The sequence below is a fragment of the Chenopodium quinoa genome, unplaced genomic scaffold (assembly GCF_001683475.1).
Source record: "Chenopodium quinoa cultivar QQ74 unplaced genomic scaffold, ASM168347v1, whole genome shotgun sequence".
Classification (NCBI taxonomy): Eukaryota; Viridiplantae; Streptophyta; class Magnoliopsida; order Caryophyllales; family Amaranthaceae; genus Chenopodium; species Chenopodium quinoa.
The window spans coordinates 2,373,066-2,389,003 of NW_018743206.1; the positions used below are offsets into that span (position 1 = coordinate 2,373,066).

General features: G+C 37.2%; 2 protein-coding genes across 3 annotated transcripts; one reads left to right on the forward strand and one right to left on the reverse strand.

Moving 5' to 3' along the window:
- Window positions 1-5,278: 5,278 nt before the first annotated feature.
- Window positions 5,279-6,870, reverse strand: LOC110734098. The gene is made up of 2 exons (XM_021914156.1): window positions 6,400-6,870; window positions 5,279-6,133 (listed from the first exon to the last, which is right to left on the reverse strand). The coding sequence occupies exons 1-2, from the start codon at window positions 6,868-6,870 to the stop codon at window positions 5,279-5,281; spliced, it is 1,326 nt and encodes a 441-aa protein (XP_021769848.1).
- A 2,505-nt stretch (window positions 6,871-9,375) lies between these two features.
- Window positions 9,376-15,222, forward strand: LOC110734054. 2 transcript variants are annotated; one of them, XM_021914116.1, is made up of 9 exons: window positions 9,376-10,855; window positions 11,415-11,527; window positions 11,617-11,690; window positions 12,273-12,413; window positions 12,713-12,962; window positions 13,298-13,367; window positions 13,914-14,207; window positions 14,322-14,533; window positions 14,734-15,222. In XM_021914116.1, the coding sequence occupies exons 1-4, from the start codon at window positions 9,420-9,422 to the stop codon at window positions 12,279-12,281; spliced, it is 1,632 nt and encodes a 543-aa protein (XP_021769808.1). In that variant the 5' UTR covers window positions 9,376-9,419; the 3' UTR covers window positions 12,282-12,413; window positions 12,713-12,962; window positions 13,298-13,367; window positions 13,914-14,207; window positions 14,322-14,533; window positions 14,734-15,222. The 2 variants fall into 2 exon arrangements, with proteins under 2 accessions (XP_021769808.1, XP_021769809.1); XM_021914117.1 differs by lacking the exons at window positions 13,914-14,207; window positions 14,322-14,533; window positions 14,734-15,222 and having other exon boundaries at window positions 13,298-13,681.
- Window positions 15,223-15,938: the final 716 nt, after the last annotated feature.

Sequence of the window (15,938 nt, forward strand, 5' to 3'; positions counted from 1 at the left end):
AGGGCGAGATGGGTCGTGGTTATTTCAATGAGGGTTGGTGGTCTATAGGTGGTCGGTGGATATAGCTAAAGGTAAGCGGTTTGGCTTAGTGTAGGGGCGTTAGGAGGTGGTTGTGGGTTAGGTTTTAGGTTTTGGGTGGTATGATTGCAATGGTTTTTAGTTTGTGTGGGCGTGTGGTGGCTACAGGATAGGTTTTAGGTATTGGGTGTAGAGGCGAGTGGGTGTGAGGTGGTTGGGCTGTGTCCGTGAGGCTGGTGTTGGCGGGTGGTATTGGATGGTGTTGCAAAGTAGTGGTGCATCAAGGTGGTGGCTTGTGTGGCTGTTGTTATAGAGGGTGGTTAATTTTTAAAATATCCCCAATTTCTCTCTCCTTCCTTAATCACATGGTCCTCCTTTTTCTTAATCTCCATTTTTTATTTTTTGTCTAAAATTCCGTGTTGACTTCAAAGTTGCAAAAAATTGTGAAGTAGAGGTAGTATAATTTAATAATATACTTGTATGACAACAAGCGAACAACATTAAGAAGAAATGATCTGGTCTTGTATGATACTTTCTAATTTATTCTGATTTTAGCAAGAAATGCCTTAAGCGCCTAAGGCGATTCGAGACTGCCCCCACCTCCCAATTTCTGACTCTGCTAAACATACATTTTAAATATTTCGTCTTACTTCTGCTCATCAGCCTAAATCATAGAGATACCAACATAATCTATCATCATTATTTCAACTTACATTCCTTGAGTTCTTTTGTCTCCTCAATCAACACGATTCATCGGCAAACATTATTTGCCATGGTATATGCTTCCTCCATAATTTATTTATTACAAAGTACAATAATTGCTTTATACAATAATCATACTCCCTCCGTGTTACACTTACTATTTTGACAAGAAACTACATTTAAATATTATATCTCACTTCTCTCATGGTCTCCACCTAAACTCATTACTATTTTTTTTTATTATATCTTTCCTCTTACATTCATTACCTTTCAATAAATTATTAACCCTACTATCTTTCTTTTATAATTTTTTAATACTCCAACTACTCCACTTACCTCTTATTTTATTTAAGTCAATTAAATTGCCTAAAACTATGTGCCGGTCAAACTGTAACACTTATTAAACACGGAGGGAGTACACATTTTTTTACCATCTAATGTGATTTTTATGTTAAGAGAAATATAATCATATAGGTAGTGTTAGCTTCATCTTCGACTTTTTATATAATGTTTACTTGAATATAAATAAAGAAATTAATGATCAAAGTTGTATATTATTAAGCATCAAAGTCAGTTATTGCAATAATTAAAGAATAGAATAAATATACTTTTAACTTGAACTTAATTGTCATTTCGTCCATGACTACAACCAAAAGAAAATGGCTAAGTGTAGAATAAAATATATTTAAAGGAAACAAAACGAAATAATCAACAATAGTTGGCTCAAATGGCAAGCAGGTTGATGTTGCTTAAGGGAGGTTTCGAGTTCGAGCCTCACTAAATACGGTATTCTCTTATTGAGAGACTCACCCATCATAAAATAGACTAAGATGTACAATTATTTAGTAGGCGCACTCGAGAGCACCTTAATTAATTTAATATATGCTGGTTCACACAATACTAGCTTTTCCTGGGCACTAACAACATTCTCACATGATGAATTCATCAAGCCAATTACTTTTAAGTCTTCCCTAAAGGAGTGAAACAAGTCTTTTTTTATACATTAAAATACAGCTAGCTTAGTGGACGTTACACTACCTAAGCTTTTGTATTTGATCTAGCTAAATAAAATTTTAATTTGTGGCTAAAGTAATTAAGCCAGACCATTATCCCCTTATCCTCGTCATTTTAGCATCAAAATCTTGACTAGTTTTTGGTTGTATGTCATCCTACAACCAAATGACGGGTTCTAAACAAGTTGATGATTCGGAGAAGCAAATACAACTACAATACAACCCGTTAATCCGCCACCAATATAATGTTCTCCTCGATTTTTATTCTTTGTTTCGTTTTGATATTAACCGCGCTTCCATTGATCTACTCTTGCTTTTTAATCATTGCCCTTGCCACCTTGCCATTGTTATTAATACCTCTTTTAATTATTAGAATATTTCAGTTCTTCAAGTATGGCAAAAGCTACAAAAAACTAACATATTTAAAGAATTTAATTCAAGGTTGGCTTTACATAAATGTAATGATGGTTTTGTTAGGGTTATGGATTTTCTTTCCAATTGCTAAATATGTTCCTTCTTTGTAAAAAGTGTTGATTTTAGACTTACCATTCACAAAATGGGTAGAGATTATAGGCATTGTGTGTGGATTTTACCTTTATTAGCTATCTCATATATTCATTAACTCATGCACTAACCCCCATGCTTAATGTTAGAAGCCTCAATTTTCCAAAAGCTTTTTCAGAGATAACCGACGATATCATTATCTGGTGGGCGGAACATGAGGTAATGAAGCGCGTCCCAGCATTTATGCAACATAAAATGCTTGGACTTCCCACTCGAAGATGGATTAGGGTATCAATTCTCGTCTTAATTGGTTATAACCTCATAACCTTGTTCACTTATATTGCAGTATTATCATTAAGGAAAATTTGTCAGCAACGACCTAAAGTAGCTGAAAGTGGTTTTTGGTACAAACTAGTTGGAAAACATTTACATAAAAAATACGTACTATATTTTGCCAATGGTATGAGATTAAGCATCAACTTTATCATGAGCTCTTTGTTGCTTCTTGGTACATGGGTTACATACTTAGGATGGCGCCTAGATATGAACTCAACCGAAGCCAAACATATATGGGAGTTCGGAGTATGGACTCTTCTTAGTCTTTTAATATGCTCATTTCTTTGGTTAATTAAAACATTTGTGTTACTAGCGTGGGAGATTCATACGGTTTATCATAGATTAGAAGCTCTCCTCTGAAGAAAACGAATCTTGAGCTGATTCTTTTTATCTTAGAGGCCAATTTTTGGTCTTCGGGGAGTTCCCCCTGAAGCTTGTAAGCTAGGATGGGATCCATCCAGTTCAGCTCATGTGTGTCGCAGCATGTGCTAACTGCTTCGTCCACACTTTTCTGTCGACGCACCTCCACATATACAGATCGATTCAACTAAGTCAAATTCGAACTTGCAAGTTTGGAGACTACATCGGCTTGTGCGTTCTGACCCCTTGGGATTAGTTTGACTTCAAAAGTTCTCAGCTTTGCAATGACAGTTTTGATTTTTGCGAGGTAATCCACCATTGAAGGCTCTTTGGCTTCGTACTCGCCCCGAATCTGATTTGCAACAAGCCGAGAATCTGTCTTTAAGAGGACATGCTCGGCTTCCAACGCTATACACAAGTCTAAGCCAATGATCGCTGCTTCGTATTCGGCTTCGTTGTTTGAAGCTTTGAAAGAAAATTTTAGTGCATATTCAAAGGATTTTCCTTTGGAAGAGGTTGTGATGACCCCTCCCCCCAAACCATTGACGGTGGAAGATCCATCCGTGAAAACAATCCAGATTTTCTTTCCTTCGTCAAGTGTCTCTTGGTAAGAACACTCGGCTAGGAAATCTGCTAAGGCTTACGCCGTAATAGCTGCGCTCGGTTGGTAATTGATACTGAACTCAGTGAGCTTGAAAGCCCTCTTTATTAGTCTACTGGATTTCTCCACCTTGCCGAGGACTTTTTCTAGCGGCTGATCAGTTAGGATCACTATTTGATGAGAATCAAAATAAGGCCTTAACTTCCGAGCGGCTACCACTACTACATATGCTAATTTCTCGAGTAGGGGGTAGCGGGTCTCAACATCTGTCAGAGTGTGGCTGACAAAATAGATCGGCTGCTGAACCTTTTCTTCTTCCCTTAGCAACACCGCACTCATTGTGGCTTGACTAACCGCCACATATAAGTACAAAGTTTCTCCTTCAGCTGGTCTAGCCAGTGTTGGGAGTTGAGCCAGATGCTCACGAAGGTGCTGAAAGGCTTGCTTTTGCTCGTCTCCCTAGATGAGCTCCTTTGATTTTGGGATTTTGAGCGCTTTGAAGAAAGGCAACCCTTTATCCGAGGCTTTAGAGATGAACCTAGACAAGGTAGTCATTCTACCAGTTAGGCGCTGAACATCCCTCTTAGTTTTTAGCTCAGGGAGACCCAGAGCTGCTTGCACTTTGGCGAGATTAGCATCAATCCCCCTTTTACTGACCATGAAGCCTAGGAACTTGCCTGACTTTACGCCGAAGACACACTTCTTTGAATTCAGCTTCATTTGATGTTTGCGAAGGGTAGCGAAGGTTTCGGCCAGGTCCGTAACATGGTCTTTTTCCTCTTTGCTCTTGACGATAGAATCATCAACATAAACCTCTATGTTATGGCCTTTTTGCTCGGCGTATACCAGATAAACCAACCTTTGATATGTTGCCCTCGCATTTTCAATCTGAAGGGCATCATTTTATAATTGTACACCCCGGAACTCATAACAAATGTTGTTTTTGCTCGGTCATTGGGGTGCATGAAGATCTGATGGTATCTTGAAAATGCATCCATGAAGCTGAGCAGGGCATGGCCACTTGTCGAGTCGACTAGCTGATCGATCCTCGGCAAGGGAAAAAAGTCCTTCAGACATGCCTTGTTCAGATCCGTCAAGTCCATGCACATTCTCCAGCTACCATTTGCCTTCTGAACCATCACCACATTAGCCAACCATTCTGGATACTGACAAGGCTCGATGAACCCCGCATCCAAGAGTTTTTTTTACTTCGGATGTGATGTCTTGGTTATTTTGAGCGGAGTAGTTTCGCTTTCTTTTGCTTAATAGGTCGACGTACAGGGTCGACATTAAGCTTGTGAGAGATGAGGTTCGGATCAATCCCAGGCATTTCATCTGTCGAGAATGCGAACACATGTTTGTTGTCCCGGAGGAGTTGGATCAATTCAGCGCGAACATTTATCTCAAGTCCTAGTCTGATGTTGAATCTCCTTTCAGAATTTTCTTCGGCAAACTCTATTGACTTTTTCTAGTTATCTGAGGCTGAAGCCTTGGCGTTGGACTCTTCATATTCTGGCCTGCTGTCAATATCAGTAAGCTTCCCAGACTTTGGCTTTTCTTCTGAGTCTTTTGGATAAAATGAAGAACTAGCCCTTTCACCCCTCTAGGATTTTTCCTTTGCCGGGGCTCTTTGGGCCGAAGCACTTAAGCCCTTAGGCTTTTTTGCACTACGGTCCCGGTCTTTCTCCTCCTCATCATCCTGGTCGCTACGGCGACCTTTGGATGGCTTGAGGTGGTTACATCTCTAGGCTTCCTTTTGGCTGCCCTTTAATTTTTCGGAGTGCCCCTCGTCCGAAACATATATCATTGTTTGATGGTACGTTGATACGACTCCTTGGATGTCGTGAATGAGGGGTCTCCCCATGATCACATTATACACAGAAGGTGCATCTATGACCAAGAATTCGACCATGATGCTCCGCACTGCTCGGCCTTTGCCGATGGTGATGGTGAAGAGAATCTTCCCATCTGGATATGATGAGGAGCCGTTAAATCCTGATACCGGGAATGGTACCGGAGTTAGGATCTTGGCCTCTATCTTCAGCTGGTTGAATGCTCCCCGAAAGAGGATATTCGCCCTGCTACTGCCGTCAACGAGAGTTCGCCAGACGTTGCGGTTTGCAATACCCATTACTATCACCAATGGGTCATCATGGGGATACACCACCCCCTCAAAGTCTTCGGCTGTGAACAGGATGTTCGGCACCGGAGACTGGGGCGCCTGGAGCTCAGCTTGATTGACTTGGTGGGTCAAACCCCTCAAGTGGCGTTTTACTAGGCCCCGAGACTTTCCTCCGGAGATAACAAGAATATCGAGGGTGTCTTTGTCTTGCTGCTTGTCTTTTTTCCTGAGAATGTCAAGATCTTGCCGATAGTCTCTCTCGGCTTTCTTTTCCTCGCGGCGGTCCACGAGATACTTTTTCAGGTAGCCCTTCCGCACCAAATCCTCAATCTGGTCTTCCAGCTGAAGGCAGTCCTCGGTACGATGTCCAGATGATTCATGGAACTCGCACCATCGGTCTTTGCCCTTCTGCTGATGCCATGGTGGCAACGGGCGAGGCTTCTTGAATCTCCCCTTGTCCTTTGTCGTGCTGTAGATCTTTGCACGAGGAAGAGTGAGGGGAGTGTATGAATCGTATCGTCCCGCATAGGGGGTGAACTTCCCTTTTTTCGGTTCGGCGGCTGAGGACGGTTCTTAGGCTTAAGCCTTCCCTTTCCTCGACGCCGGATTCTCGGACATTTGTCCTTTAGCTTTCCCAGCCCCTGATTGGGATTGGGATTTTGATTGTTCCACTCTTTGGCTCGGATGAACTTATCCGAGGCATCTAGAGCTTCCTCCAAGGTGTGCGGGGGATGCATGATGACCATGAAGTCCAGGAATTTTCCAACTTGAAGACCATTCCGTAGTGCAAATACGACAAGGCCTTGATCCAGGCTTGTAATGCTGGATGACTCGTTGCTGAACTGAGTCAAGTAATCGCGGAGGCTTTCACCTTCGGCTTGCTGCAAACCCATAAGTTTTGCAATTATCTTTTCTAGGTGGTTAGCAGTGGAAAATTTGCTCTTGAATTTGTTGGAAAGATCACTCCAACCAGAGATAGAGCCTTCTTTTACCCCTTTGGTGATCCACGATTGTGCAACACCTTTGAGGGTCGTTGGAAAGTACTTGCACCAAGTAGCCTCGGACCTAGGGTTAAGATACATGTGCCCCTCATATGAGGCAATGTGATCCTTCGGGTCCGAGATGCCATCGTAAGTGATGTGCACCGGTATTTTCACCGTCGGCACATGCTCTTCCAGTATCCAACTCTGGAAAGGCGAACTTGTAGGGACCATAACGGTCTTCCCTCTTGGCCTAGCTGAAGGGACCATAAATATACATATAAGAAAAACAATATTGAGTGGGATCTCGTTACATTCCTTTGTACGTGAATATTTTTCTAATGTATATTTTTCATAATTTTATAAATACTACCTCCATTTCACATTTTTTGCAACTTTTGCCAAAAACGCCCCTGCTTATTTTTTGCAACTTTCTAAATTTTCCAGTTTTAGTAAAGTTTTTTTAAAATGAAATTACTCAAACACCTTTACTAATATTGTCATAAACCGAATTAGTAACTTAAAACAAAACTTAATACTCTGTAAAATTCTAATCAAACTTAATTAATCTAATTATTTCCCCCAAATCTAATTCATCCCCTCTACCCAATAAATTCAATTCATTCAACTATCATCAAATCTTTCCAGAATTCAAACTCAATTCTTGAAGTTCTTCAATTCCCTAGTTTTTTTCTCTATCCTTCAATCTGACCCCCCCCCCTCTTTCTCTTCCAACGAAGATAGATCATCGGGGTGATGGAGATCTACGCTTGGACAACGATGACGGAAAGTTCGCAATTTATGGTGATGGTTGAGCCACCAATTTTGAACGAATTTAGGGCGAGATTGGTCGTGGTTATTTCGATGAGGGTTGGTGGTCTATAGGTGGTCGGTGGGTAGCTAAAGGTAAGCGGTTTGCCTTAGTGTAGGGGCGTTAAGAGGTGGTTGTGTGGTGGTTGTGGGTTAGGTTTTAGGTTTTGGGAGGTATGATTGTAGTGGTTTTTAGTTTGTGTGGGCGTGTGGTGGCTACGGGATAGGTTTTACGTTTAGGGTGTAGAGGCGAGTGGGTGTGTGGTGGTTGGGCTGTGTCCGTGAGGTTGGTGTTAGCGGGTGGTATTGGATGGTGTTGCGAAGTGGTGGTGCGTCAAGGTGGTAGCTTGTGTGGCTGGTGTTATAAAGGGTGGTTAATTTTTAAAATATCCCCAATTACTCTCTCCTTCCTTAAGCACATGGTCCTCCTTGTTCTTAATCTCCATTTTTTAATTTTTGTCTAAGATTTCGTGTTGACTTCAAAGTTGCAAAAAAATGTGAAATAGAGGTAGTACAATTTAATGATATACTTGTATGACAATAAGCGAACGAAATTAAGAAGAAATGATCTGGTCTTGTATGATACTTTCTAATTTAGTCTGATTTTAGCAAGAAATAAGTAATAAGAAAAAGGTGAAAAGAACAAAGCCTTAAGCGCCTAAGGCGTTTCGAGACTGCCCCCACCTCCCCATTTATGACTCTGCTAAACATACATTTTAAATATTTTGTCTTACTTTCCTTGTGTTCTTTTGTCTCCTCGATCAACACGATTCATCGGCAAACATTATTTGCCATGGTATATGTTTCCTCCATCATTTATTTATTACAAAGTACAATATTTGCTTTATACAATAATCATACTCCCTCCGTGTTTTAATAAGTGTTATACTTACTAAATCCGGTCGTATTTTAATAAGTGTTACATTTCCTATTTTGACAAAAAACTACATTTAAATATTATATCTCACTTCTCTCATGGTCTCCACCTAAACTCAATACTACTTTTTTTTTATTATATTTTTCCTCTTACATTCATTACTTTTCAATAAATTATTAACCCTACTATCTTTCTTTTATAATTTTTTAATACTCCAACTACTCTACTTATCTCCTATTTTAATTTAAGTAAATTAAATTGCCTAAAACTAAGTGTCGGTCAAATTGTAACACTTATTAAACACGAAGGTAGTACACATTTTATTACCATCTAATGTGATTTTTATGTTAAGGGAAATATAATCATATAGGTAGTGTTAGCTTCATCTTCGACTTTTTATATAATGTTTACTTGAATATAAATAAAGAAATTAATGATCAAAGTTGTATATTATTATGCATCAAAGTCAGTTATTGCAATAATTAAAGAACGGAATAAATATACTTTTAACTTGAACTTAATTGTCGTTTCGTCCATGACTACAACCAAAAGAAAATGGCTAAGTGTAGAATAAAATATATAAAAAGGAAACAATACAAAATAATCAACAATAAGAGAGGTTTCGAGTTCGAGCCCACTAAATACGGAATACTCTTATTGGGAGACTCACCCACTATAAAATAGACTAAGATGTACAACTATTTAGTAGGTGCACCCGAGAGCACCTTAATTCATCTGTTACAGTGGATAGTAATCATAGTATTCCAACAACAACATAATTAATTTAATATATGCAGGTTAACACAATACTAGCTTTTCCTGGGCACTAACAACATTCTCACATGATGAATTCATCAAGCCAATTACTTTTAAGTCTTCCCTAAAGGAGTGAAACAAGTCTTTTTTTATACATTAAAATACAACTAGCTTAGTGGACGTTACACTACCTAAGCTTTTGTATTTGATCTAGCTAAATAAAATTTTAATTTTTGGCTAATAGCCACAATATAAATAGAATAACAAAGTAATTAAGCCAGACCATTATCCCCTTATCCTCGTTATTTTAGCATCAAAATCTTAACTAGTTTTTGGTTGTATGTCATCCTACAACCAAATGACGGGTTCTAACCAAGTTGATGATCCGGAGGCAAATACAACTACAATACAACCCGCTTATCCGCCACCAAAAAAGTGTTCTTCCTCGATTTTTATTCTTTGTTTCGTTTTGATATTAATCTTGCTTCCATTGATCTACTCTTGCTTTTTAATCATTGCCCTTGCCACCTTGCCATTGTTATTGATATCTCTTTTAATTATTAGAATATTTCAGTTCTTCAAGTATGGCAAAAGCTACAAAAAACTAACCTATTTTAAGAATTTTATTCGAGGTTGGCTTTACATAAATGTAATGATGGTTTTGTTAGGGTTATGGATTTTCTTTCCAATTGCTAAATATGTTCCTTCTTTGAAAATAGTGTTGGTTTTAGACTTACCATTCACAAAATGGGTAGAGATTATAAGCATTGTGTGTGGATTTTACCTTATTAGCTATCTCATATATTCATTAACTCATGGACTAACCCCCATGCTTAATGTTAGAAGCCTCAATTTTCCACAGGCTTTTTCAGAGATAACCGACGGTATCATTATCTGGAGGGCGGAACATGAGGTAATGAAGCGCGTCCCAGCATTTAAGCAACACAAAATGCTTGGACTTCCCATTCGAAGATGGATTAGGGTATCAATTCTCGTCTTAATTGGTTATAACCTCATAACCTTGTTTACTTATATTGCAGTATTATCATTAAGGAAAATTTGTCAGCAACGACCTAAAGTAGCTGAAAGTGGTTTTTGGTACAAACTAGTTGGAAAACATTTACATAAAAAATACGTAGTGTATTTTGCCAATGGTATGAGATTGAGCATCAACTTCATCATGAGCTCTTTGTTGCTTCTTGGTACATGGGTTACATACTTAGGCTCGCGCCTAGATATGAACTCAACCGAAGCCAAACATATATGGGAGTTCGGAGAATGGACTCTTCTTAGTCTTTTCATATGCTCATTTCTTTGGTCAATCAAAACATTTGTATTACTAGCATGGGAGATTCATACGGTTTATCACAGATTAGAGCATAGAATCATACCCATAAGTGAGCAATTGTATTTCCTCGGCATCCTTGGTTGCCACCGCTATGATATTCTTAAACTACTGCCTAAATCGAGTGCACATCAACAGACAGCCAACTCGCCGCCACCCAGGGAATACTGCATCTTTCAATCCATATCGATTTGCTTGTACCCCCTTCAAAACTTAACTAGACGATTCGCCTCGATTTCTAAAGAGTTTAGAGAGACTCTAAACATTCGAAAGTGGGAAAGGATCACGAATCACTTGTTAGTCCCCAAGAATCCTACTATGGATGATTTGCAACGGGCTATTAAACACTTCAAAGTGGCTAAGAAACTTTTGTTGAAGGAGACGTACATCTCTGATATTCTAACAGCATATGATCCAGAAGCTGATTATTGGTACGTACGATATATACTTTCTCCTTGTTACTTTCATCCTTTCACTTCATCATTTTTTATGTTTTTTTATTAATTATTAAGAGACTGTTTCACATCCACTTAATTCAAATGTAGGAGTTAGGTTGCACTAAGGCTATGTTCGGTTCACTTAGTTTGATTTGATTTTTGTACTGTAGATAGTTGAGATCATAACTAATTTGGTCTGGTATGAGTTTACAATTTTATATGGTATGTATGTATGTGGGAAGTCGATTTAATCTTTTAGTTTTTACTATAATTTTTTGTTCTTTCAACATGGAGAAGTCATTGTCAAAGAATTTTCTATATACGTCCTAAAAAGTAAGCACCCAATCAATTATCTCCAATCACACCTCCTATTAAGGCTCTTATGATAAAAAGGTTTCATCGATCATTTTCTGTCACATCTACTTTTTCATATTGAAGTAACATTTGACTGGCATATAATTTCCATATATCTAATATATATAATATTATGCTTTTCAAAATCAACAAACAACATTGCCTAACATTCATGGGTCATTTGTGTGAATATTATCAGGGAAAATTTGAACAAAGTAATGGTAGATCATCATAAGGAACTCAATTCTCAAGGGAAATGGTTTATGGAATTATTTAACCTTAATTCAACACCAAGGGAAGAAAACGGAGAAGGTGAGCAGGAAATTGTAGCACAATACATGCTAATCAAAGCTGTAGAATTAAAACTGAGCAATATTAATGATGTAAGCACTTTGTTACAGGGGTACCGAATTCGTACATCAACCAAGAGAATTCTTCACAAATATGCTTCAATGATGATCAAAAAACATGGGTGGTAAGTAAACTGATGTACTCATCTCCCTCGATCTCAAAAAAAAATTGATTGATGATCTTGTATGCGTTTTTTCTACTCAAACAAACTAAGAAATTCAATTACATACAGAGAAAATAGAATCACATAACACTAAATCACGCATATAGTATTTTATGTCATGTTCTCTTCACCTAAAAAAAATATTATTAAGGATAATTTCAGTTTTGAAAAAAATAAATTTCAATCAGAAAATATTAGTAATTTTAATGAACATATATACTCATAGAGACAGTGGCGGACCTGGGCTTGTGCCTGGTGGGTCAAGTGACTCACCAGGGCCCAAAAAATTTTTTAAGTTTTTTTTTTTTTTTTTAAAAATAAAAATAAAAAATACTAACGTCTGAAAATCCGTCCCTCAAGTTCGCATCTTCCTCTTCGCCTCTTCCTCAGACACTTACTAACTTTTAACATTTCCTTCATCCCTGATATAAAAGTTTTCTTCATGTCAAGGATTTTATGTTTGTCTTCAATATCAATTATCAATGGACTATTGCTTGTACCTTTTAGATATTACTCTAATACGGAGTACTTGTATTATATAAGGTGGTATAGAGGAATAAGTGAATGCTACTCAATTACTCTTCCATAAAACTTTGATGATGAAAATAAATGGGTTCTGCAATGTAGTCAGACCTCAGTTCCTCTTCGCTAGTTCGCTTCATCTTCCTCTTCGCATAATTTCAGGTTAGTCATCTACTCATCTACTCATCTTTCAGCTTTTTTTTTATTTATTTATTTAATTGTTGATATTACTTGTTAGTTGATAGTTATGAATTATGATTTAGTAATACTAAATTTGAACCCTAAATCCCTAATTGTTCAATAATCAACTCAATTTCAGAGAATTTTGCATTAACTGAATTGTGAATTTGTGAAATGTTTGAACCCTAAATCCCTAATTGTGAATTTGTGAAATGTAAAATGTTAGTTATCAACTCAATCCCTAATTGACTAATTGTTCATAATCTACTGCTCTTCGCTAGTTTGCTCACGCCTCCAGTGCTGGCTGTGCTACTGGCCTGCTGGCTGCTGCTCGCCTAGTCGACTGCTCCAGCCTCCAGTGCTCTGTGCAGCTGTGCTCTGTCCTCTGCTGCTCGCCTAGTCGCCTGCTCCAGTGCCTAGTCGCTGACTTGCTGTCTTGCTGAGTGTTGGGCATGGCCCTGCTGCAGTGCTGCTCCGCCTGCTCCGCTGCTCGCCTCAATCATTCAGCGCCTGCCGCCTCCGCCTAGCAAGGTAGGTAATCATCAATTGATTCTTTTTTTTTTTGTCAATTTTTTATCAAATTTGCATTACTTGTCTCTTAAAATTAGTATATACGGTGAATGTTCATTGAATTTGCATTATTTGTGCAAATTGAATTTTCTATTTGGATGATCTTTGTAAATAATTTTTTTGGGGAATATTGCTTGATTTAGTTGAATATTGCTTGATTTAGTTGAATATGAACCGTCCAACCAATTATGAATAGGGGTAATTCGCTGTTGGGGTTATTTGCATATGATTCATACTTGTGATTTCATTTGTTTTGTTAACTTTGTGTTTGATTAGGTTGTTGAATTTATATGCAGGGAAGACTCAGCTTATCAATCATTTTCTAATCAACAAGAGTTGGTATATTGTTAATTTGCCTGGATATGGGTGAGTCTCTGTAATTTTGGTTTTAATTTGGGCAATTTCTGTAATTCTTGAGTCTATTTCATGCTGGGAATATTGTATACTTGTATTGTGAATCAATTGTTATTCGTGTTTATTCCTGATCATATGCTTGAATCATATTGAAGTGCCAAAAAAGGATTGCTTTTACGCCTTGAGGCATTGCTTCAAAATTATTGATCATCCTGTAAAACATGTTGCGGACTGATATGTATTTAGGCTACATCCGTTGTAGTTAATTTGGTCTCCAATCGTGTTGTTTATTTTCAAGTTTAGGAAGTAAATGTCTCCTTACATGTCATTGTGAAATTTTACTTTACATATTTGATTATCGATTGTGACTCACCAGTCGGAAATTCCTGGGTCCGCCACTGCATAGAGAATCCATGAAAATAAGTTCTAATTAGCAAATATAATTTTAGTACAATAAAATAAATTTTAGCTAAACAAGAGATAATCATACATTACCCACTCAGAAAAAAATGAAGGCGATATATGTTTGACATCTTGGAGTTACATGTATATGAGCAGAAGAGGGCACACAATCAGTGCATGATCCTTGCCAATACGCTAAGCAGTGCAGATGAAGTTGGAGGTTGTTTAGACAAAATAATCAGCTGGCTTCTCATAGCTGCGACTTTCGTGATTTGGCTTCTTCTCACTGGTTTGGCTACTACTAAAGTACTTGTCCTCATTTAATCACCATTGTTAGCAGCAACTTTTATTTTCGGGGAATCTTGCAAAACTTTGTTTGAAGGGATCATCTTTGTGTATGTCGTCCATCCCCTTGATGTTGGTGATCTATGTATCATTGACGGCGATATGGTAAGTTTACGTACTTTAATTAGCTACTTTTGTTTTTTAATCGCGACATTTGAAATTTTACACACATTTAAACCACTTAATATAACCTTAGAATCTGTTTTGATTTTGTTACAGTTGGAGGTTATAGCAATTGGAATTTGGACAACTACTTTCACAACGGTGGAAAAACTCGGTACTCAAGAGGTGGTGATACATCCCAATTTAGATTTGGCCAAAAAAGTCATTATCAATCACAAAACCAAGTTTGATTGGACTGATTGCCTAGTATACGCTTTAGGTGATCTGAACACGACAACCATCAAAAATCAAAATTATATAATTAATTTGTAAGTATATAATATTCTTCCTCCATTTTTAATTTCCATCTAAGCTAATATACAAATAGATCGATCTCATGACTTAAAAATCTTATGCGGCATGACAAGCTAGTTTGCTAATTAGCTTGTCATTAGAGTTGCTTAAATTGTATGCGGTCATTTTCTAAATTGGTACTCCGTAGTAATTAACTTGCTTATGCATGTTTTAGTTTCAGGGATGAACTAAAGCAGGAAAAGTTTCAATTTCTATCAAGTTCACAAAATCTAACAGTCTCAGTAACAGAAGACGATAGCAATGATAATCATAGCATAAAGTTAGTTATATGTCTGGAATACAAGGCAGCAGAAGATACTAAATTTTGGACATACTCTGAATGTCTCCGGCGAAGAGATGAACTTAAAGCTGATTTTTGTCTACTTATGCATGATGCTATTAGCATATTCAAAGCTAGACAACAAATGGTTTAACCTTGACTAGTTTTACTACAACTACTTTAGTAGCCATTGTACTGAGTAATTTTTTTATTTCAATTTTTTTTTTTTTTTTTTTTTTTAATATCTGAACTTATTACAAAAAAAAATTAAAAAAAAAATTCGTACATCACTCAAATTTGCCTGATTTAATACATTGACAAAGTAACACAATGTGAATACTGCACACATCTAATATTTCTTTCATTTTTTTTCAATTGCATCACTTCTATAATTACGAAATCTTAGGTAATTTTTGAAATAAAAAAAGAGATAGAGAGAATTAATTCACTAAAAGAGAAAGTACTTAAAAATTAAAACTTTTATTTTTAGAAAGTGATACGTCTAATAAAAATGGAGACAGTATACTATGCACAAATTTAGTACCTTGGATGAGTCCCTAAACATGATACAATATTAATATATTCAATCTTCTACAAAGTGTCAAACCAAACCAACCTAACCCAAAAAAAAAGGAAGATTTCCCTAAAAATTGTTAAATTGTAAATTAATTTCTTATTTGCGTCGGCTTAAAAACTTATTCCCACAATATTGTCCACGTAGAATTATTAGCAGCTTTGTTTTTTTTTTCTTTTTTCTTTTGCAAAGAACCGCTAACGGTGATAGCGGTTCTATGCTTAGAAAACTTCACAGGTTAAAACTTAATACAAAAACCGCTAACATTTGTCGAACCTATATAAAAAACATAAAGCTTTTACCAATCCTAAATAGACCATATTGTGGGAATAAAGTTTCAAACTGACGCAAATAGGGAATTTATTTACAATTCAACAATTTTTAAGAAAATCGTTAAAAAAAAAGTCTTTTCAAAGTGTAATCGACCTTATTTAATCCGAGAAATTCATGACCCAAACGTGATCAGTAACCCACCTAAACTCTACCAAAATCCAATGTTGGCCCGACATGAACTTAACTCAACACA